Below are 22826 nucleotides of genomic sequence, written 5' to 3' on the forward strand. Positions count from 1 at the left end.
ATCGTCCATATACACACAGTGAGAGGGGGAATCAACATCATCCAAATAGACACACAGTGAGAGGGGGAATCAATATCATTTTGATACACAGTGAGAGGGGGAATCAATATCATTTTGATACACAGTGAGAGGGGGAATCAATATCATTCCGATACACAGTGAGAGAGGGAATCAATATCATTCCGATACACAGTGAGAGAGGGGATCAATATCATTCAGTTTCCCATCCACGTGGATGTATGTAACAATGGCTCTTGGGCGCTGGGTATCTGCCCCCAGAGCCCCTGACCCTGACCCTGACCCTGAGCCCCAGAGCCCCTGACCCTGAGCCCCAGACCCTGAGCCCCTGACCCTGAGCCCCTGACCCTCTGGTGCTTCTAACCTGGCGTCTCACTGATCGGATCAAATCATTCGGGTACCTATTGTGTCCGATGTCCGACTTCATCAGATCCCCCCCTGTGGGCTCGGGCTGTGCTGTTTGTCGGCTCCGTCCCTCTGCGGTCAGTTGTTGTGGTGTTGTTTGGCTGTCACTCCCTCGTCACTATCGCTGTCTCTCGCCCGTCACCCCTCACAGTGCCTTGTGCCGCCTGTGTCAACCCCCTCACTGTGCAAAGCCCCAGTGATGAGCTTCCCACCAGTCTCACTCTCCCCTCACTCTCCCCTCACTCCCTAAGCCAACAGCATCCCTCTTGCTCAGTCCTGTTGGGGATGAGCATCACCCTTTCCCCGTCACTCCTCTCTCACTCTCTGCTGCACTTCCTCCCTCCCTCCCAAGTATCTCAACTGGATCTCACTGCCCTCTTGGAACTCCCCATCATCAGTGACCCTGCCATCGCCCCCCCCTCCACCGCTCCCCACCCCCACCCCCACCGCCCCCCTGGAAACCCCATCACTCGCTCAGTCCCCGCCATCTCAGGTCAGTAAAGACACTTTTTAAGAGTCTCCCTCTGTGGTTTTCCTGCCCTCGGCCGCGTCACTCGACCACTTCGGATGACGGCCCGGCTCCCCTCTGCTCTCGGCGATAAATTGTTATTGGAACGTAGTAAAAATGATCAGTATTAGGATAATGCTCGGGTTTGATGTAGCGCCTGATCGCGGCATCGAGAGACGTCTCAAAACACTCGCCCGGGATATACGGTAAAGTGGTTGGGTGAACCGCCGTGTTAACCGGTGTCGAGAGAGAGCCGCGGTCAGGGGTACGGTTAACAGCTGGTCCTCACAGACGGGCTTTACCGTGGGACTCGTCACCACTTCCCACTTTCATTGTAAAGAAACGCGTCAAGAGATTTTGTGCCGGAGGCGAGAGGGTGGTGTATATTTACCAGGATGTCTCTGGGATGACAGGATACCACCATGAGGAAAGGAACTCATATTGGGATTTCCCCCCTGGAGGCGAGAAGGTTGATACCGCGGGTGAGGCGGCGTTTAGTAATACGGTGAGGCGAGAAAGTGGAACTCATTGCCAGAATCATCAGTTAATTTCTCCTTCTCCCGGTATCCTGGCCAACGGTCCTCCAGATAACATCGTGGAATCCCGTCGAGTGTCGGTTAGAACGCTAGCCTTGCAATCAAGAGCACCCGGGTTTGCTTCCCGATCGGGGTGAAACCTTACTCCACACTCCTCTGTTTACCTGACAGGAAGTAGGATCCTGGTTGTTAGTCGATTGGCAGATCACTTTCCGGGGATAATAATCCCTTAGAAAAAGAATCGGGTCACTCAAGCCCACGGCTGTTTGCGGGACGCTGCTGTGCACAATTGGCTGCCGTGCGATGCTCACAAGTATACAGTCAGACAGCTCGATGATGTGATAAGGCGGGTTATCAAATGCAAGAATTATTATTATCGAGTTCATGGCTGCGGGTAGATAGGACTGTGCGCTGTGAGCAAATTGGGTGCCTCCTTCGTCTACAAAACACAAAGTCCCTACACTTTACAGTAAAATCCTGAAGCCCTTTGAGATGTTTTGACAGCGGAGCCCATTATCTGGTGGGAGATTATTACTCCTCGATGGGAAGGAGAGGGGAAGAACCGACCAACATTATCTGCGAGAAACTCCGCAGTCCGCTTACCTCGTCACATTCACTCACACGCCTCCCGCTGCTGGCCACGAGCTCCTCTCCGAGGGCAGGTAGGAAAACAGGGGGAAAATACGGCAATTCCCGGGAAAGAAGATATACCGGGAAACTTTCTGCTGGGGATCGGTCAACATCAGCATCGCTCAATATCTCCTTTACCCTGACACACCCTGTAACAGGATAAATGGTACGCTATTCCGCGTGAAGGATGCTATATAAATGCAAGTTGTTGTTTTTGTTGTAACACTACGGTGTACATCACGTGGCCCCCAAAAAAAACTTTTGGTCGCTCAATCCACAGCTGTTTATGGGACACCGCTGTGTGGAATTGGCTGCCACGTTTCACTCACAAAATACACAGTCGATCCACTTTACAGTGTGTTTTGTGAAACGCTTTCAGACGTCTCAAAGACACGATAAGACGCTGTATCAAATGGAAGGATTATTATTATTATATAAAGATTTACTCAGGGCTGAGGTCCACACTGGACAGAACAGAGTGAATCCAAACTACTTTTATTTCAATTTGCTTAAACTCCGAAAGCAGTGAGAGTTCTGAAGGAAAGACTCCACGAATCCCAATATATTACCTTAGAAATTTGCTCTGAATATAATATGTACAGGACATGAATAAAATCTAAACATATCATAGATCCGCCGTAGCCCAGGAACGGCTTCTCCCACTAAAGGGACAAGTGTACCTTTCGTTCCCTTCGCTGGCGGCTTGTCCAGGCTGACCTCTGAACTGCTCTGGGCGAGGAGCTGAGGTTTAAGGAGGAGATTCGGGTGTGCAACATACTGGAAAAACAGCCGTAATCTTCCTAAAACAGCGTGCGAGGGTTCAATCCCCTGCCCCCAAAACTGGGGACGATTCGAATAGTTCGTCAACATTCTCCCCCCTAATCCTTCCGCCTTGCCCCCTCCTTCCCCTCTTTTAGATCATGACTTGAAGACCTTCCTCTTGGACGGTGCTTTAGGTCATATCCTCCCTCCTCCACCCCCGCCTCCGCCGTTGTTAAGCGCTCTTTGACGCCGCCCCGCCTGAAGGCTGCTGTGTAAGTACAAGTTGTTGCTGCTAACTTTCAACTCATTGAAATTCACAGACACTGTCCGCACACACTGACTACAAACATCGTATCTCTGTACCAAAGCCGCTCCGTTCCCAGGCCCCTTCCCACCCGCTTTCCACAGCCCCCTCCCCTCCTCCTCGTACCTGGGCCTAAGCACACAGCACCCCCCGCCCCACCCCCGCCTAGAGCCCACAGACGTTCTTTGGGAAGGTTCTTTGGGAAGGCTCCTGGATTATACACATTGCGAAGATTTTTAAGGGATGCTCAGGATTCGGGATGTCGACATGCTGCTTCAGCTTAGAAACTAAAAGTGGGAAAAGAGTGAGCATCAGTGCGGATGCAACGTGCATCAAATGTCTATACAAAGCGTCGGAAACTAACTCGTCCTGAGGACATCAGGGCTTCTCTCGCTCTCTCACCATTAGTCCATTGCACATCAGTCCATTGTAATAAAAAATATACAAAAAGGTTCTAAATTAAACAATACAGTGATAGCAGTTCAGTAAAACCCCCCCCAGGCCTTGACAGCGATGGCGTGTGGCAGTGGATGGCAAACAGGCATGGCTAGTGCCAGCCCAGTCAGCAGGTTCTCTGTTCGCTCAGTCCCATTCGTCTCTCTGGTGGAACTCCAGTGTGGGGAAGCAATGGCTTTTCTGGTCCACAGGACAGGACAGGGGAGAGAAAGTCGCCTTGTCGATTCACGTTTAACATTGTGCACAGCACTGGCCTCCACCGATTCCGGTCCTGATCTTCCAGTGAAAGTGAGAGAGCTTCCAATTGTCCGCAAGAAAGACCACGGTCTCAAAAGTCCGTCCCCAACACAGTGAAGCTCCAATGGCCGCCACACCCGAGTGTGGTCCTGTTCGAGTGAGTGGTCAGATGTGACCCGAGATTAAAATATGAACCCCGTCCTACGGATGAGACGTTAAACTGAGGTCCCGCCCGCGTCTGTCCAGGCGCATGTTAAAGACCTCATGGCACAACTCAAAAAGAGAAGGGAGTTTCTCTCTCCCGGTGTCCTGGCCGACAATGACCCAGATCAGATTCACCTCGTGCTCATTTTGGGAGGCGCTGCAGGGCACGCAATCGGCTGCCGCGTTGCCCTACAAAACACACAGTCACTCCATTGGACACTGATTCCTGTGAAGCCCGTTGAGGCGTTTTGACTTTATAATCAAACGCAAAGGCAAGTGTTATCGATGTGAACGGCCAATGCGGCCGATTGGGGCACGAGGGACTGGGTGAGGCCGCAGAGGCTGAGATGTCCTTCAGTGTTCAACCCTAACCCTAACCTCGGTGGGCGAGCACTAGGACAGGCTGACCAGCTGCTCCTGGAAGAAATGGTGGATGCGCTCGAAGACCGGTCGATCCTTGATATCTCGGCTCCAGCAGCCGACCATAACCTCGAAGATATGCTTCGGGCAGATGGAGGGCTGCGACAGGTAGGTCTGCGGAGAGAGAGTTAGCAGTTAGCAGCACAGTGCTGGGGCAGCCCGGCATTCGCCCATTCACCTGACAGGTCCACCTGCTTGTGCTCTAGCCCCACCCACTCAAGCACTGGCCCCACTTGATGACTGGCCCCACACGCCTGATCACTGGCTGCACCCACTCTCACTGGTCACACTCACTCTATCACTGGTCACACTCACTCTCTCGATCACTGGCCACAGGCACACTCTCGATCACTGGCCACACCCACTCTAGCACTGGCCGCACCAACTCTAGCACTGGCCGCACACACTCAGGCACTGGCCGCACACACTGGCACTGGCCGCACCCACTCTAGCACTGGCCGCACCCACTCTAGCAGTGGTCGCACCCACTCTAGCACTGGCTGCACCCACTCTAGCACTGGCCGCACCCACTCTAGCACTGGCCGCACCCACTCTAGCACTGGCCGCACCCATTCTAGCACTGGCCACACCTGCTCAACCACTGATCACACCCATCCACTGGCCATGCTTGCTCACCATGTTCCCGTGAGTTTACCTGCCGGCCTTGATTCCGGAAAAATTCTCCCGTGTTCTCGATGATCTGCTCGTCGGTCAGCTGGGAATACGGTTGCTCTTTACAGAAGGTGAACATCTCCCACAGAGTGACTCCAAACGCCCACACATCACTTGCGGTCGTGAATTTCCCCTGTGAAAATAAACACCGTCAGCTTCTCCTGTGGATCCAGCATCAGCCAGGATCTTCCCCCCCGCCCCCTACACCCCTCCACAGCCCCCTCAATCAGCCATAAACACCCACAAACAGTCCCCCCATCACAATCAGCCAGAAACCCCCCCCACCCTCCCCACTTACACAACCCCCCCATCACAGCCAGCCTCAGCCAGTAACTGCCTGCACACCCTACACTCTACCTCATTCCTGACAAGCCACCATCCCATCCCCCACCCCCCCACTGCTGGCTGGAGCTTGTGGTCCTGCCCAAACACTCACCAGCAAGATGCTCTCCCAGGCCATCCAGCGGATGGGCAGCACGGCACGGCCCTGGATGCGATAGTAATCCCCGCTGTATAGGTTGCGGCTCATGCCGAAGTCAGCGATCTTGATGGTGGAATGATGGCCCACCAGGCAGTTGCGGGTTGCCAGGTCCCTGTGCACAAACTTGAGAGAGGACAGGTACTGCATGCCCGAGGCAATCTGCGTGCCCATGTGCAGCAGGCACCGGTAACTGCGGGGGAGAGAAGCCATGGCATCAACTACAAAGTCAGCCCCGGGCGCCTCATCCCCCCCACACCTGCCCCCGCCCGCTCGCACTGTGAATTAGGAGAAATGTCAATTGTCTATGTTTTGCACTTCGATTTCTTCAATGCTAACTCCCTGCTCGTCGGTCGTCCCAACTCTTCCCTCCGCAAGCTAATGCATTGTTCAGAATTCCACAGCTCATGTCCTCTCCCGGACCAAGCTCTGCGACATTATCATCCCCACCCTCGCCCAACTCCACTGGCTCCCCATCCCCCAGAGGATGGAGTTCAAAATCGTCCTTGCTTTCAAGGGCTTACTCCTCCCTACCTCTGCGGCCAACTAAAACGTGACCAACCTGTCCGCTCGCTCAGCCTGCTGCATGTTCCCTGCCTGCCTTCCATCTCCTCCCAACTCCAACCCCCAGCTCGGATGCAAACCCTCCGCTGTCCAGCGCATTATGCGGGAAGACCTCCTGATGCGAAAGGCGCTGTGTAAATGCAATTTGTTGCTTTGTTTTGTTGTTGCTGCTGTATGTTATCGGGTGGTTGGTGTGGAGGACAGGAGCCTCCTACCTGACACTGGGGATGTTGTTGGCCAGGGTGAATTGGTTCTCTAGCTCCCGCTGATACAGGAACTGGTTGAGATCCCCATTCTCCATGTACTCGGTGACCATGCAGAGAGGATCATCGTGGATGCAGACTCCCAGCAGACGGATGATGTTGGGGTTGTTGAGCCGGGACATGACCTTCACCTCCTTGAGGAAGTTGTTCCTGAAAACGCAAGACACGTGGTTAACAAGAGAGGCCCGGCTGGTGTACAGCCTGGCTCAGCGGGGAGCGCTTTCGCCACTGGGGAAGAAGGTTGTGGGTTCAAGCCCCAGGTCAGGACTTTGAGCTCACAGTCTCACATCAAGACTGATTGCTTTCCGGGAATGATAATCCCTCAGAAAATAATTTGGTCACTCACTCCACGATTGTTTGAGGGACACAGATATGTAGAATTGGCTGACATCTTTTGCCCACAAATTACACAGGATATCCAGTGAAACGCTTTGAGACGTCTCAATGATAAAGCGCTGTTATCAAATACAAGGATTATTATTATTATTAATAACAAAATTACATTTATATAGTGCCTTTCATGTCAGAAGGACACCCTAAAGTGCTGGACAGTTAAGGGTTTGCACCCGAGCTAGGTGGGAGGTTGAGAGTGGGGGGGTGGGGGTGGGGGGAAAGGGTAGGAGGGTGATCGAAAGCAGGATCAAAGAGGAACGTCTTGAGATGGGCCTTGAAGGAGGCGAGGGAGGAGGCGAGGCAGAGGCATTCCAGGATGGAGATCCAGAGAAAAGGGAACGGTGTTGGGCGTGCGCTGCATTGGCAAAGATACCGATACTGGGCGAAGACACGGGGGTCTGCTCTACCTGGCATTTTTGGTGGCGTCCGAACGAAGCATCTTCACAGCCACCAGAACAGGTTTGTGACGGCCACTGAAACACAGCTCGGGTCCTGGGCTCTCCTGCAGACCCTGGGCTTCACACAGGTGAACCTGGACAGAAGGGGGAGAGGAGGGTGGGGCGGAGGGAAAGGCAATCAGCACGGTCCAGGGCAGGTTACGCTCACACGCACCAGGGCATCAGGCTCACACTCGCCATCCCCACACTTGACCCCACTATGGAACAGGCTCCCTCAGGAGGCAGATGGTGGAAGCAGAAAGCGTTGATTCTCTTAAAAGCGAAGTGAGGTAAGATTTATTTTAGTAAATAATATCTAGGGATTCAGTGTATAGTTTGGGTACACGACATGACCTTTTGTCCAGCAATTCTTAAGTTAGCACTCACACTTATCTCTGTTTGACACTCACACTCCCCCACTCCCCCTACCTCGCCTCACACGGTTAAAAGGACACTCACCTCCCCAAACTGCCCCTCCCCCAGCTTCTCCTTGAAGCGCAGCTGGTGTCGAGAGATCTCGCCCACCGCCAGCTCCAACTTGATGAGGGAGTCCACGGTTACCGCGGGAACGGCGTAGGTGTTGTTGCCGGTCACGCCCTGCAGGTTAACGATGTCGGCCTCGGCGTAGTGCGGCACCTTGTTCTGGAAGCCCTGGTGCGGGGTGGCCTTGGTCACGTCTGGCTCTGCGTAGTCACCGCTGCACACTGAGCCGGAGCAGTCAACACTCAGCACCAACTTCAGTCTCACACAGTACCCTGACACAACTCCTCAACCCAACGCCTCCACCCAATGCATCAAACCAGGGCTCACAACAGAGCCTCCCCTGCGTATCGCCTCCCATATACCCCTAACCCCACCCACACCCTCCTCAGCCCGTCCCCATTCCCAATCACCAGCCTCACTCACCTACCCGATCCCTGGGTCCGACCCGATCACATGACCCCAACCCCCACCCCTTCCCCACACCAACTCTACGACACTTACCCGAGTCCTCGGCGCTCTGAGAAAGTTCCGGCAGCTTGCGTAACAGCCTGGCTGGCTCCTGGTACTGCAAGTCGAGGGGAAAGACCGTCTCGTACGTGGGGTTGGTCTGGAATATCTGAGTCTGGCTGTTGATGATGATGGAATCGTCACACAGGGACAGGTGCACAGTGACGTCCTCCTCCAGGATACGCCGGGGAGCCTGTGGGGGAGGAGAGGGGAGGGGGCACAGCTTATAGACGTGGCAGGGGATTGCACACCCGAGCCCAGCACAACCCCTTGTGTACCCACTGCCACTTGTACCTCAAGACGGTTTGTGGGTTGAAGTCCCACGGTGAGAGGTTGAACTAAATGACGCATCCGCGGTGTAGATTCTTTAATGAATCGGATTTGAGATGACTTGATGGCTTGTACAGTTTACCTGCAACTCCGACCTCGGTAAGTCATGTTATGGTCCAGACTGATACGATTTAATGTGAGTTTTACTGCGTTATTAACAATGCGGCAGATAAAGACGGTTTGTGGGATACTGTTTTTCCCAAGGGTGAGAGAGTGTGTGTGTGTATGTGTGTGGTGTGTGTGCGCGCAAGGGGTGGAGGAGGGAGGGAGCGGGTTGCCAGGAGGGGGGGGGGTCGTGGGTTTCCGGGGGGGGTTATTGCCATGGTAATGGACCTCACACCTTCTCCAGCAGCCGCCGCCAGTGCTGCCGCCACAGGATGACGATGATGATGATGATGAGGAGGAGGATGATGGTCACCAGGCAGCCAATCAGAATGGAGGTGTTGCTTTCGTCAGCTCGGTGCTCGGGGCCGGTGACGGCCGAAGGGGCGACGGTGACTGGAGAGGGACCGAGCAATACGTCAACACACGGAAATCCATGGCAACACACATCAACGCATACCAACATACTTCCAACACATGCCAATGCACGGCAACACAGATCAACACGTCAACACAGTGAGAGGGGGGAGAGCGGGACTGCGGGGAGATGGGGGAGGAGAGAGTGGGAGTGCAGAATGTCAGAGAGGACCTTACCCAGCATTACATTCTGCGTCTGTGTTGGAGTTGGGGTGGGCTTGGAGCTGCAGTTGAGGCTGGGGTTTGGGGTGGGGCTGGTGAGGAGGTAGGGGAGGGAGCTGAGGGGGGGCGATGACGGTTTGGGGGACGTCAGCTCCTCCGCAGCTCGGCCGTTCTCCTCTCTGCGGGAAGGGTGCGGATTCTCCACCAAAGGATTCATTCCACCAGAATCTGCAACAAACAGGACCAAAGCTTCACTGTGACACCATCACCCCAACACTGAGCATCGCCAGAGAAACTGCCCATTCGCACGACCCGTTCCCCCACCCCCTACCCCCCCTTCCGCCTGCACACAATAGGGAGCCCCACCTGGAGAATCCCTCCCACCCACACCAACACGCACCCTGAGGCCTGAACCACAAAAATTTAACATAGTGGCTTTCACCTCGAGAGGATGTCCCAAGGTATTGAGGCATTAAATTAGGCACCAATAGAAAGACCTGCGGAAATCCGACTTCCAAAATTAAGAGTGAATTTAGGATTTTTTCTAAAATCCCAAACACACTCCTGTGAAGTGAGTGATGGGCATTTTTTTCTTTTTAACTTGGGGGGGGACTTGTTAATAATAATGATAATAATCCTCGCATTTGATATCGCGCCTTGTCACGTCATTGAGACGTATCAAAGCGCTTAACGGGATCTCCTGTAGAGTGCAGTGACTTGTGTATTTTGCCGGCGAAAATTGTTCGCTCCAGCCTTCTGCATGTCCCTCGTCCACTCCGTTCCACCATCGGCGGCCGCGCTTTCGGCCACTACACCCTGAAACTCTTCCTCTATCCCTCCGCTTTGCTCCTTCCTTCTTCTTCTACCGTGCCTACGATCACCTCCCCCCTTTACCCCGGCTCAGCATCAGGCTCTGCCACCGTCAAGCGCACTGGGATACTTCTCTGCGTGAGGGGCGCTGTGTAAATGCAAGTTGTTGTTTTTGTTCTAGTGCGTTGAGATGCGATTGCCTCACCCATGACCTGGGACTGGAAGGAGATCTCGCTGAACATCAGCCAGGTGTCTGCGAAGTGGAAGCGGCAGCGGATGGCCTTGCCCACCCGGTGCTGTAACGGGACCATCACGAAGCGGGCGCTGGGGTTCTTGTCGTCGATCACCGTGCCCACCCCCACCGCCTCCCGCTCCCAGTTTGCCACCAGCTGCTGCTTGAAGAAGCAATCCACCTTGCGGAAGATTTTCACCGCCTTGGAGAACAGGTTGTTACAGTGCACCTACAGTGGACAGGGTGTGGGAGGGGAGAGACATCGAGACACTGAGCACTGAGCAAACCGTGCACATGCCGTGCCGTGTGCCATGTGGTCAACCTCACGTTGAAAGAGTTACACAACTCACCCCCTCACTCTCTGACCTCTCACTGGGTTGATCTGTGTCGACACGCATTGGCATGTGATCATGTGCGTTGATCTGTGGTTCCACGGATTGGAGCGTGTTGACGTGTTAGGGTGCGAGAGTGTCTGTAATTAAGCAATTAAGCCCTGCCTATCCTGTGTACCCTGAATGTGTTACGTACCAAGTGTGTGCTTGATGTCTCGTTTGCGTTGTATGCTCCAGCTGCCCTGTATCTGCTGTATACCCTGTGTATGCTGTGAGTGCCTTGTGTGTACTGTGTGGGGCCTGTATGCCCTGTACGCTCTGTGCACTATGTCACAGTAGGAAGCTGCCCCTCTTGACTTGCCTTCATCGAGGTGAAGTTTCTCCGCTGGTCGAACTCGAACTCCAGCTCCACGTAGCCTTGGCGATGGCTGCGGTTGGTCCAGCCCACGTAGTCATAGCCCGGCCACACCCGGTACTCATGGCTCTGGGTAAAGTCATCCAGGCCCAGCACTCCGTCAGTCAGCTGTCCCAGGCCCCCGTGTCTACGTCTGTTAGCAACACACACAGTCAGTCAGCCGGGGGGTGGGAGTGGGGGGGGAAGAAAGGGCTCACAGGAGAGGCAGCCTCAGGCTACAGGACTCCACACAGAGGATTGGGTATTGGGCACAGGCAGTGTCAAGCAGAGGTAACAACCATCCCTCGGGGTGGGGGAGACAGGTCTGGGGAGAGTGTCAGGGGAACCTCAGGCTCCTCGACAAATTGCAAGTCAAGAGCAGTAGAGCCCTCCCTGGACCAGGCAGAACGGAAAGAGCAAGAGCTGGCTGCACTATCATGGATCCACCACAAGATGTCACCAGCGATTCATTGAGTTGCCAGTGATTACACTTCAACTAAATGGGACGAGTTCGTAATTTGTAGGCGAACAGCAGTGTCCTGCAAACAGTCATGAAGTGAGCGACCAATTTTATGTGGGGGATTGTCGGCCAGGACATTGGGAGAGAGAACCTCCCCTCTCTTTTCGAATAGCGCCGTGGGATCTTTCACATCCACCCGAACAGGCAGGAGATGGGACCTCGGTTTAACGTCTCATCCAAGGGACGTCTTGACGTGGGGGTTTGAACACACAAGCTCCTGACTGGGAGGCGAGAGAGTGCTTGTGTCTGGGGGCAGACAGCGAGGGGCAGAACGTGACCTTGAACCTTCTCTCCTCTCACCTGGCGTCTCGGAACCCGTCGTAAGTGGAGTCATTCAGGTAAACAATGGCCGAACCCGGGTTGGCGATGATCTGTCCCACAGGCTCGCTGTACGAGGAGAGACCGTCTGAAAGACACCACCCTGCGAATCAGATACACTCTGGAGCCGTCTCCACCTCATCTCGCTACCACCCACCACCTCGCCCCCATCTCCATACCTCCCTAAACGTGCCTCTGTGAACAACCCGTATCCCCGCCACGCACAGTGCCCACCCCCACACCACCCCCACCCCCAACTCAACTGAAACCTCAACAGTCCGTTGAGGCTCCAATACCTAAATCAGGGTATTAGCTAGATTGCACCTTCCCCAACCCCCCTCCCTCCCACCCTCCACAATGTCCCCCACCCCCCCCCCCCACTCCACAACATCCTCAGCAGCTGAGACGCCGGAGACGGTCTCGACACCCTCCTCACCCCCCCCCCCCCCAACCCCCCACTCACCGGCCCACACACAGCCGTACAGCTCGAGCCTCATACACACGCTCATCGGCTGCTTTGTGACCGGAATGACCCTCACGTAGCGGGCGATGATCGGCGGCCGCAGATCCTTCAGGACGATCTCGTACGTGTTACTGTTCCCTTCGATCAGCTGCAAACAGCGAAAGATGTCACCCAGCGGTCGGCCAGGCAGCCCCTTACCGCCCACTGCCCACCCACTGGCCGCTCAAAACCCCCACCCCACCCACCCACCCACACACACACACCATCCTCTCCCCCTGACCAGCAAAGCGCCCACGGACGTCTCCAATGCTGGGCTGAGCTGCTCTCAGCCCTGGACAAGAAGAGACAGTCTGAAAAAACACCAGCAGGTGAATTAACCAATAATTAAGTAATAATAATCCTGCGTTTGATACAGTGCCTTATCCTGTTGTTGAGAATACACCGTAAAGTGAATTGACTTATGTATTTTGTGGGCGAAACGCAGCAGCCAATTGCTCGCAGCAGCGTCCCCGCAAACAGCGGTGGATTTAGTGACCCAAGTGTTATTTCTGCGAGAGAAAAAAATTTCGACTGTAACCTTGAAGAGGATTGGAGCTCTCCCCACCTTCCCCTCCCCTCCTCACCTCCCCCTCTCCCTCTCCCCATGCCCCTTGGCCCCACCGCTCACCCGCCTCCCCTGCCGATCTCTCCAGGACAGCCAGCGTTCCCCGTCACGGCTGTAGTCCAGCTGGTAGGCTCGGGCAAACTCGTTGCCGCTGCCGTAGGCGTGCCGGCCCTGGGTGCCCATCAGGGTGATGAAGTTGAGGGAGTGCAGGTCGATCTGCAGGTACTCCACGCTGTCCGGGTACAGGAGGCCGACCGGACACCAGGCTCCGTCCCCGTCCTCCTTCTCCAGTCTGCGACCGCACAGTCCTCCAGTCACAAGAGCCTCAGCACCGATCCCCACCCACACACACACACACGCTCCAGCCCCAACCACCCACAGAAACTACTCCTTCTCCCACCCACACACACACACCCCTCTCCCCCACACATATACCCCTCCCCCACTGCCCACCCACACATACGGTCCCCCCACACAGACATCCCCCCACCACACAAAGACAACCCCCTTTCTCCCCCCACACACACATTTACCTGCCAAATCGGGCTCCCGTAGACTCGTACCACTCGCTGGACGCTGTGATGTCTTTGTCCCCGATCGTCCCATCTTGCATCCCCAGTGCATAGCGGCACAAGCCTGGCAGAGGCAGAGGGTAGCTCAGTCACACTCAGACCATCACCAGCGCTGAGACAGAGCCCTTCACACAGGATCACAACACGGCCTTCTCCCCCTACCCCAGAGCCTCCCTCCGCATACACACTCTCTCTCCTTCCCTTCCACAACCTCCCACCACCTCCAGCCTCCCTCCACCTCCCACCCCACCCCTCCTGACCCGCAGAATCAATTCCTCCCCACTGCTCTCCTCGTAGCCTTTAACCAAGGAGACCGGACTGTGCTGGAGGGTTCTGCACCCAGTGATGACCCAGAGCAGCTCCTCACCAGGGTTAACTTGTGCTTTGGAATTTCCGGAGTAATGAAGAAACAGCAGGAAGCAGAGAAGCATTGTGCGTTGGAAGAGCGTCTCGTTCAGCGAGAGACTAGACCCCTGGTTTAGGATTTAGTGAAGGACGTCCCGCTCTACATCTCTGGAAGAGGGGGGGAAAAAAAAGCATTTAACAAGCGGTAAATACAGAACAGTACAACTTTTTCCGTGTCCAGCATTTTGGTCCACACTGGAGTCTTGCCTTATACTGGTCCCTTGCCTTAACTCTTCCCAGCTATTCCCTCTCCCACACCTTGCAGCTCACTGCGCTGCATCGATGCAATTTGTTGTTGTTGTTGATGCTTCAACTCCAGGCTGTGAATCCAAAGTCAGCACAATTGTACACCAGGCGCTACCCTGGAGTGTAGCTTTGCAGCTCGCGAAGGGTTAACGGTTGAGTTGTATGCGGGGTGGGGAGTGGGGGGAAGAGAGGGAGAGGGAGAGTGAGAGAGAGAGAGGGAGAGAGAGTAGGGATACAGGCTAATTGAATGCAGATGAAGTGAAGAACACAACGGCATTGGAAACGGCCTGGGGGCACGTCAGGAACACAGGCCAAGCACAGGGCCCAGGATGTGCAACAGATGGAAAAGTTCAGAGAATTGGTTCCCTCTGCTGTAAAAAATGGTCACAAATTATGTATCTCTCTCTCTCTCTCCCCCCCCGCCCCCCCCCCCCACCCAGCCCACCCCCGTGGCTAAACAGTTGGAAGAATTCAAAGTCTTGGCTTGGTGAAGCTGGAGGGAGCGGGAAGCCGTTCCCGTCCTGCCCAGCGTGAGGCTAACGCACACTGTTAACCAAACAGACACTGTTTGGTCCCATCCGGTCACGGAGCTCGCATTGAACACTGCTCAGCCGGATGTCCGACACTTGTGGAAACCCATCACCGTGCTTAAAGAGTATCCAAGCCAAGCTGAGAACTCCACGTATCCGACCTAGACATGGAAATTCTAACTTCATCCTTTATGTTTCCAGTAAATAATCGCGAGTTGATGCCCCCTTGTTAACCATTCGCCAACCAAAGGAAATAATCTTTCACTCTTTACCCTCTCGAAACGCTTACGCAATTTGTAACACTTGCATTAAATCTCCTCTTAACCTTCTCTCCTACACTGAACCCAGCCAATGTGCAGCTGCCGAACAGTACCACAACATCAACATTGTCTTGTATTCCACTTGGCTCCGATCCTCTTGGCCGACAGTCCCCCAGATAAAATCGATCATCCGCTTCACAAAATCCAATTAATCTTAAAACTCCGTACCCCCATCACACCAGTCCTTGCCATGCTCCACTGGCTCCTCATAACTGAATGGATAGGTTTCAAGATTCTCTCTCTCGTCTACAAATCCAGTCATGCCCTGGCACCTCCCTACCTCTCCGACCAGCTTACTCCCCAACCCACTACCCGCTGCCTCTGCTTGACTGGCTCCAGCCTCCTGCTTGTCCCCCGTGCCCTCCGTTCCACTATCGGTGGCTGCGCTTTTCAGCCGCTAAGTCCCAAAACTCTGAAACACTCTTTCTCTATCCCTCCTCCTTGCCCACGCCTTTCCCATCTTCTGTTGACATCAAAGGTCCTATCTCAAATGCAAGGATAATTATGATTATAATTCCTTGGGAAGTGCTTTATATGGTTCAATGCCAACTCCTTCCAGGGAAGGGGAGAGGAGAGATGGGAGGAGTGGGGGGGAGAAAGGCTCGGGGTGGAGGGGTGAGAGGGAGAGAAGGAGAGGGGTCGGGAGGGGAAAGGGCAGGCTGGTAGGGAAGGGTGGGCGGAGGTATCTGGGACCAGGGGAGTTGAGGCTCTCAGTGACTGTGATGAATCGAGCGGCTTTGGCCAGGATCCAGGGCAGATTAGCCGTGGAATGTGCAACAACAAACAGTTAAACACCCGGCTGCAACCTCAGCCACAGGGGAAAAAGCTTACTGAGCAAGTCACTCAGACTGCACTCCCCACCCCTCCTCCTCCAAAACAGGGACCCCCCACCAATACAGGCCCCCACCTCCCGCCTCCCCCCTTGCAGAGACCACACCACTCACCGTGTGCCAAACCCTTTCGGTCACCATTGCGCTGAGCCCCCTCCCCTCCCAGTTAATTGCTGGAGTAAGAGTGCGAATTAGCGTGCGAGACGGAGTGCGACATTGAGTGTGAGTGCGGGGGAAGAGTGAGAGCGCATGTGTGTGTGTGTGTGTGTGTGTGTGTTCACCGAGTGTCCCCGGCCGGCACAGACCCCCCCCTCCCCCTGCTGATCGTACCCCCGTCCCACAACGTGACCGGTTCGGGCAGCACACGTGCACACACATGCACGCACACACACACACGCACACACACATAAACACACACGTGTCCCAGGTTTCTCATCGCTGATCACACGCTCTGCTTTGCCGTGTCTTAAGAGGTGATCTGCGAGCAGATTTTCGTGGAAAAGCAGCTGGATTAGGGGTGGGGGGCGGCGGGATTCAGTTTCCTCAAACCTCAGTGCAGCCCAGCAAATGCATGAAACACACACACACACACACACACACACAGGACAGCCATCAGCCATGTTTCACTTATGTTTCCCATACCATCCTAGATTATAAGCAAGGGAATTTTCCACTCCCTGCCCCCCACACCTCCCTGGCCACAGTGAAGCCCTCACCCTTGGAGACAGAGTTGAGACACAAACCAGAGGCGAGGTTTGGGAATCCAGTACCGGCTGACTCCGAGCTCCTTCACTCGCGCTCTCTCGTTCCGGAAACCAGTGAAATCTGAAACTTTCCCCTTTTCCTTCCTTCCATCCAGCAATTAATCTTCACGTCTCCGTCCCGCCTCCTTCTTACCACAGAGTTTAAATGATCCCCTTCCTCTCTCCCCCACAACACCACCCACCCCCATCCAGCCCCTCCCTCCCTCCCCTCTCCCTCAGGGCTGTGTCAGCTCTGCTCCAGAGAAACTAATGAGCTGTCAGATTTCAGCTGAACTTTTCCGAGGCGAGCCTATACATTAAGATGCCAAGCATGGCTCTCTCTCCCTCTCCCATTTCACGAGGGACTCTCTCTCTCTCTCTCTCTCGCTGGCAGCCAGCCCAGACCTCCAGCTGGAGCTCAGCCACAGCTCCAACAACTCAAAACAAATGTCCAAACCACAACACTCTCACACACACACTCACATAAACACACACACACACACACACACAAAGAAATATGCAAACACACACACACCCACTCCCACAAAGATATGCACACAGAGAGATACGCACACACACACACAGACACACACGCATACACTCACACAAAATTTGCACACACACATACACACACACACAGATACGCACATGCACTTACACAGACACATGCACAGGTTGCACACATACACACACAGGGATATGTACACAAACACACACACACACACACAAATTATGAGAACACTTTTCCAGGCCACGATCAGTGCAGAGGTTGGGAGAAACTCTTGCATCGTTTCGAATGTTGTCCCTTGCTATAATAATATTAATAACAAAAATCCTTGCATTGAGACTTCTGAAATCGCTTCACAGAATATATTCTGAAGCGGATTGACTATGCATTTTGCGGGAGAAACGCAGCAGCCAATTTCGCACAGCAGTGTCCCACAAACAGTCGTGGATTGAGTGACCACATTTTTGGGGGTCGGGGAAGATTATTATCCCAGAAAGCGAACCGCCAATCGTCTAACAACCGGGTTTCTATTTACTGCCTATAAGGAAATTTGGCTAAGGTTTCGCTCTGCCTGGGAATTGAACCCGGGTCCTCTCGCTTGCGAGGCGAGCGTCCTAACCACTACCCTACGGGGCTCCGCGTGTCCAATGGGAGCATGGCTAGCTCTCTCCTCGGAGGGAACGTGTAACAGTGGAGACATGCTCAAGAAGCGCTCAGGCATGGGACCAAGAGAGTGGCCATAAGGATTCAATCATCGGCGCCGAGGGAAGCGGCATGGAATGTTGTAGTTTATGACCGCTGTAAAGTTTTATGCTGGGCTGAGAGAGTGCAGTTCTGCCAGGATCACTCCCCGTGCCGGCCTGACGGTCTCCCTGGTTCGGGGAGGTATGTGTGTGCTCAGCGCGGGGGATCTTGGCTGCAGCGTCTGTGTCGATTGTTATTCATGGGAGAAATGAAACGTTCAGAAATTGAAAGCAGCTTGAAGCCGGTCTGTGTGACCAGCCCAGCCCAGCAACCAACGTCAGTGAGTGAGCAGGGCATCTCGCACAGGAAACTCAGCTACTTCACACCCAGGTGAGAGGCCAGTCTCCACGTGTTAAATACAATGATAATCATAGCTCCTTATCTCTGCTCATCTGTCTGTACCACCGGTGGTTGAGCCGTCAGTCACTAAAACCCCTGACCTCTTCCTCATCGTCCTTCCGTCCTTCCAGTGAGATGTTAAACCCAGGTGCCGTCTGCCTGTTCAGGTGGACGTTAAAGGATCCCGTGGCACTACTCGAAATGAGAAGGGTGTTCCTCTCTTCTGGTGTCCTGGCCAACAATCCACCCAAATAAAAATTGGTCACTCGTTCACTCATTCACTCACTCTATGGCTGTTAGTGGGACACTGCTGAGCACAAACTGGCTGCCAGGTTTTGTTTGCCCCACAGAATATAGTCAATTCATTTTACAGTATATTCTGTGAAGCGCTTTGATACGTCTCAACGACGCGATAAGGCGCTATATCAAATGCAAGGATTGTTATTAGATTATTAAACCCATTTACTTCCCACTTCAAACCCACAATGGACTCTGCCTCCAAAGGTTATTCCCACTGTGGGTGAATTGGCAACAGGGGAGAGAACAACATATTATATGAGCAAGAGTTTCGCCAGAGGAAATGTGAAACCCTGTGACAGCTAAAAGGAGTTGAAAAAGAGGACAAACAACAACGAGTAAACATAATGAATGATTACTTCTTGGAGATCTTTTAACTGAGGAAGACATGAACAATCTGCCGTCCAACAGTGTGAGCTCCAGGGCTTTCACATGAGCACAGCACACAGGCTCCAGTCAGGCTCCGCTGGCCAAAACGCAATGAATTCCTCCCCAGTAAAGAGAGATGCTGTGTTTCCAGGTCACCCAGAAGGAGGGAGAGAGGGAGCGAGGGAGGGAGGGAGGGAGAGAGGGAGATTCACACAGCGCTGATGGTCATTGTGAGACAAGTAGATGAATGCTTGAGAGGGATGGGGAGGGAACTGTAATAATCCTTGATATAGCACCTTATCACGCCGTTGAGACGTCTTCATAGGATATACTGTAAAGTTTGACTATATTTTCCTTTCCTTCCTTCCTTCCTTACTTACTTTATTTGAAAGGATTATTACCCCCGAAAAGCGATCAGCCAATCGAATAACAATCAGTTTCCTACTTAATGCTAGGTAAGCAAAGGTGTGTGGAGTGTGTCAAAGAGCCAAGGACACAGTCCATCATTGCATCTTCTGTCTGGACTGAATCTTTGGCAGCAAGAAGCTGTATAGGCTGAACCAGCTCTTGAGAAGCTGCCTAACTGGTGCCAAACTGAAGGGGCCCATCAGCCGAAATGACCGACCATGTCCCCTGTTACTCACCGCTTGGCAGCCTGTCCCGGGTCAGGACCACAAGGCCTGTAGGTCACTTCCTCTGCGGCTTGTGCCAACGTCCGACGGGATCGCTGAGGAAACACAGTGCATCGTGGGTTAACAGTGCGGTTCAAACACTCTTCTCCCTGTCAGGACCATCAAAGCCCATTTGTCCCACCTGACAATTCCCGCCCAACCGCCCCTTTCGCGTCATGACTGTTTGCGGGATATTGCTGTGTGCGTAACTGGCCGCCTCTTTCGCATACCAACAAAAATACACAGTCACTACACTTTACAGTGAATCCCGTGAAGTACTTTGAGTCGTCCTCTTGACGCAAAAGGCGCGATGTAAATGCAAATTCTTTCACGTTGTATTATTAGGACTGAATCGAAGAATTTTTTTTTACGCAGTTCTGTTCTGCCCGATCTGAAATCTGATGACGGAATGGTGTCACAGGCTAAGACTCAGTGGAATTTGGGGTCCCAATGTTACACTGAGGCTGAGCGGGGCTGATCGCCATCGGTTGCCAATGGCATTGGGCTCACCGCAGTGTTAGTGAGTCTGTGCAATTGCAGCCACAATCGATCATTGCTTCTCCCCCCCAGAGCATTATTCCACAGGTGGGGCTTGACAGCGAACACTCCCACATAGCTCTCTCTCCTCACAGCTCCTGCCATGTTCCAGATGTTTCCCCAGATGTGCAGCGTGCGTCCAATTCCTCCCGTTCTCCCCACTCTTCGCTCTGCAGTGTTGAGGAGATATTTTTCTCTCTCCCTTCCTCCTCCATTCCCACACAGAGCCTGGCACGAGCTCTCTCTCTCTCTCTCTCTCTCTCTCACTAACTTTTTATTGCTTCCTTGTGTTGCTCACAGCTTCTTTGTGCGATGGTTGAGTGCTCCAGCAAGGGTGCAGACAATACTGAACTACTGCAACTCTGAGAGGCAGACGCACACCACAGATATATGTGATACAGGCTATTCCCGTTACTGACCCCAGGCGCCCTTTCATCCTAAGCCCGAGTTTAGTCTATTCAAACCTCGACCAGATTTCCCTGCCTTCCCTGCCGATCCCATCGTAAACAAACACAGCCTTCAATGAGGTTCAGACTGTGGGGTCTCCCGCTATCTCCCTCCACCTCTCCCCACCGCAGAGATCCCCACCCACCCCCCACTCGCCGCCCCCCAACAGTGATAGCCTGCACCTCCCATTGGGAGTGATACCTCCAGTCCCCAGGCGTCTCGCACCCCCACTTCCCCCTCCCCTCCCACCTAGACATGTGCAGGCTGCTTTGTGAAGCAAGTTGGGGAGTGGGGGGGGGGGTGCACTGAGTATACATACAGAGGCAGCCTGCCCTTCACATAGCAGGAGGCTGTGTAATAATAATCCTCGCATTTGATACAGAGCCTAGAAAGTCACACAGGGAATTACTGTTACGTGCAGTGACTGTACTTGTCGACAGGCGCAACAGCCAATTTACGCACAGGACACGTCCCTCAAACAACCACGGAGGGAATGACCAAATTCATCTGGGGGATCGTCAGCCAGGACACTGGGGATGGGGGAGGAGAGAGAGAGAGCGAGAGAGCGAGCGAGAGAGAGAGAGAAAGAGAGAGAGAAACTCCCGTTTTCTTTTTTTCCATTAGTAATGTCCACCCAAAACAGGCGGGTTTGATCGGGGTTTAACATCTCGCCCGACGGACGGCACTTCTCCAACACAGTTCCTGCTGCTTTCCTTCACTGAGAAACTGCGATTTATAAACACAAGTCGCTGTGCAGAACAGGAGAGCGGCTGGGATGAATCAAGCTGTTTATTGTTGGGTAATGTCAAGTCTTGTGTTTTAAAGGCCTGTCTAAATTGTTGGGAAGTCCCAGTGACTAATAAATGTTACACTGAAACATAAAACCACAAATCTCACAAATTCCCATAATCCGGGATAGTGCGGCCATTGCTTTATCCAAAACAAGGCAGATTCCCAAGGCAAGAGCACGCTTACACACACACACACACACACACACACACTGACGCACACACACACACAACGCTGACACACACACACACACTGACGCACACACACACAAACACTGACACACACACACACTGACGCACACACACACAAACACTGACACACACACACACTGACGCACACACACGCAAACGCTGACACACACACACACTGACGCACACACACACACATTGACACACACACACACACATTGACACACACACACAAACACCGACACATACACACAAACACTGACAAAGACGCACACAAACACCGACCCTCGGACACGCACACACATTCCTTAAACAAACAACGACACACACGGTACTATGACACACACGGACACACACACACCCTCACCTTTTACCCAAATCCTAACACCCCCACACACTAATACACACACACATGGACACAAACACTTCTTTTTCCCCCCCACACAAATACGAGCACGGACACACAAACACATACACAGGGCGGACCAAAAAGTCGTGATGTCTACCCTGGTATCCAAAAAAAAAAGTTATCAGACATTGTAATGGCATCACGACTGGTCAGTCAACCCGTCTAGATACACGCGAGCGTTTAATACGCACCACATCCGTACAGAAACCCCGTGAGACTACCGGCTGAACACCTTTGAAGCATCCGCTCTCACCTCTGGATCAGACGGTTGTGGATTTAAGTCCCACACACTGTACTTGGAGCTCACAGCCGAGGCTAACGATGTGACGGAGGGCTGGCAAGTTTCCTTACTCCGCACACGCACACGCCTCTGTTTACGAGGCAGTAAGAAGGAACCCGGTCGTTAGTCGATTGGCGGATCGCTTTTCCGGGAGTGATAATCCCTTCAAAAAAAATAATGATTTGGTCACTGAATCTACGAAGGTTTGCGGGACGCTGCTGTGCGCAGTTGGCTGCCACGTTTCGCACACAAAAATATACAGTCAATTCACTTTACAGTATATTCTGTGAAGTGCTTTGAGACGTTTCGAAGACAAAGGCGCTATATCAAATGCAAAGATTATTATTATTAATAATCCATGCATTTGGCATTGTGCCTTTCACATCAGGAGGACGTCTCAAAGCGCATCACAGGGTTTGACTGCAAAATGCGGTGACTGTGTATTTGTTTGTGAATGTTGTCGCCCATTTATGCACAGCAATGTCCTACAAACAGCCATGGAATGAATGAGCATTTTTATTTGGGGGAATTGTTGGCCAGGACACTGGGAGAAACTTTCTTCTCTTTTCGAATAGTGACTTGGGACCTTTAACGTCCTCCTGAACAGGCAGACGGGACCTCGGTTTAACGTCTCATCTGAA

The 22826-nt window shown here is 53.3% G+C and overlaps 1 protein-coding gene across 4 annotated transcripts; it reads right to left on the reverse strand.

Moving 5' to 3' along the window:
* Positions 1-3027: 3027 nt before the first annotated feature.
* ddr2l (discoidin domain receptor family, member 2, like) lies at positions 3028-19697 on the reverse strand. 4 transcript variants are annotated; one of them, XM_007911023.2, is made up of 17 exons: positions 19509-19697; positions 13901-14046; positions 13495-13597; positions 13025-13253; positions 12358-12505; positions 11877-11982; positions 11024-11210; positions 10304-10559; positions 9304-9516; positions 8948-9105; positions 8272-8470; positions 7747-7991; positions 7258-7382; positions 6410-6607; positions 5589-5823; positions 5136-5285; positions 3028-4594 (listed from the first exon to the last, which is right to left on the reverse strand). In XM_007911023.2, exons 2-17 carry the CDS (start codon positions 13962-13964, stop codon positions 4454-4456), a joined length of 2757 nt encoding a protein of 918 aa, XP_007909214.1. In that variant the 5' UTR covers positions 13965-14046; positions 19509-19697; the 3' UTR covers positions 3028-4453. The 4 variants fall into 4 exon arrangements, with proteins under 4 accessions (XP_007909214.1, XP_007909216.1, XP_042193440.1 ...); XM_007911025.2 differs by lacking the exon at positions 19509-19697 and adding an exon at positions 16608-16812; XM_042337506.1 differs by lacking the exon at positions 19509-19697 and adding an exon at positions 16581-16812.
* Positions 19698-22826: the final 3129 nt, after the last annotated feature.

Source organism: Callorhinchus milii, unplaced genomic scaffold (assembly GCF_018977255.1).
Source record: "Callorhinchus milii isolate IMCB2004 unplaced genomic scaffold, IMCB_Cmil_1.0 Scaffold8, whole genome shotgun sequence".
Taxonomy (NCBI): Eukaryota; Metazoa; Chordata; class Chondrichthyes; order Chimaeriformes; family Callorhinchidae; genus Callorhinchus; species Callorhinchus milii.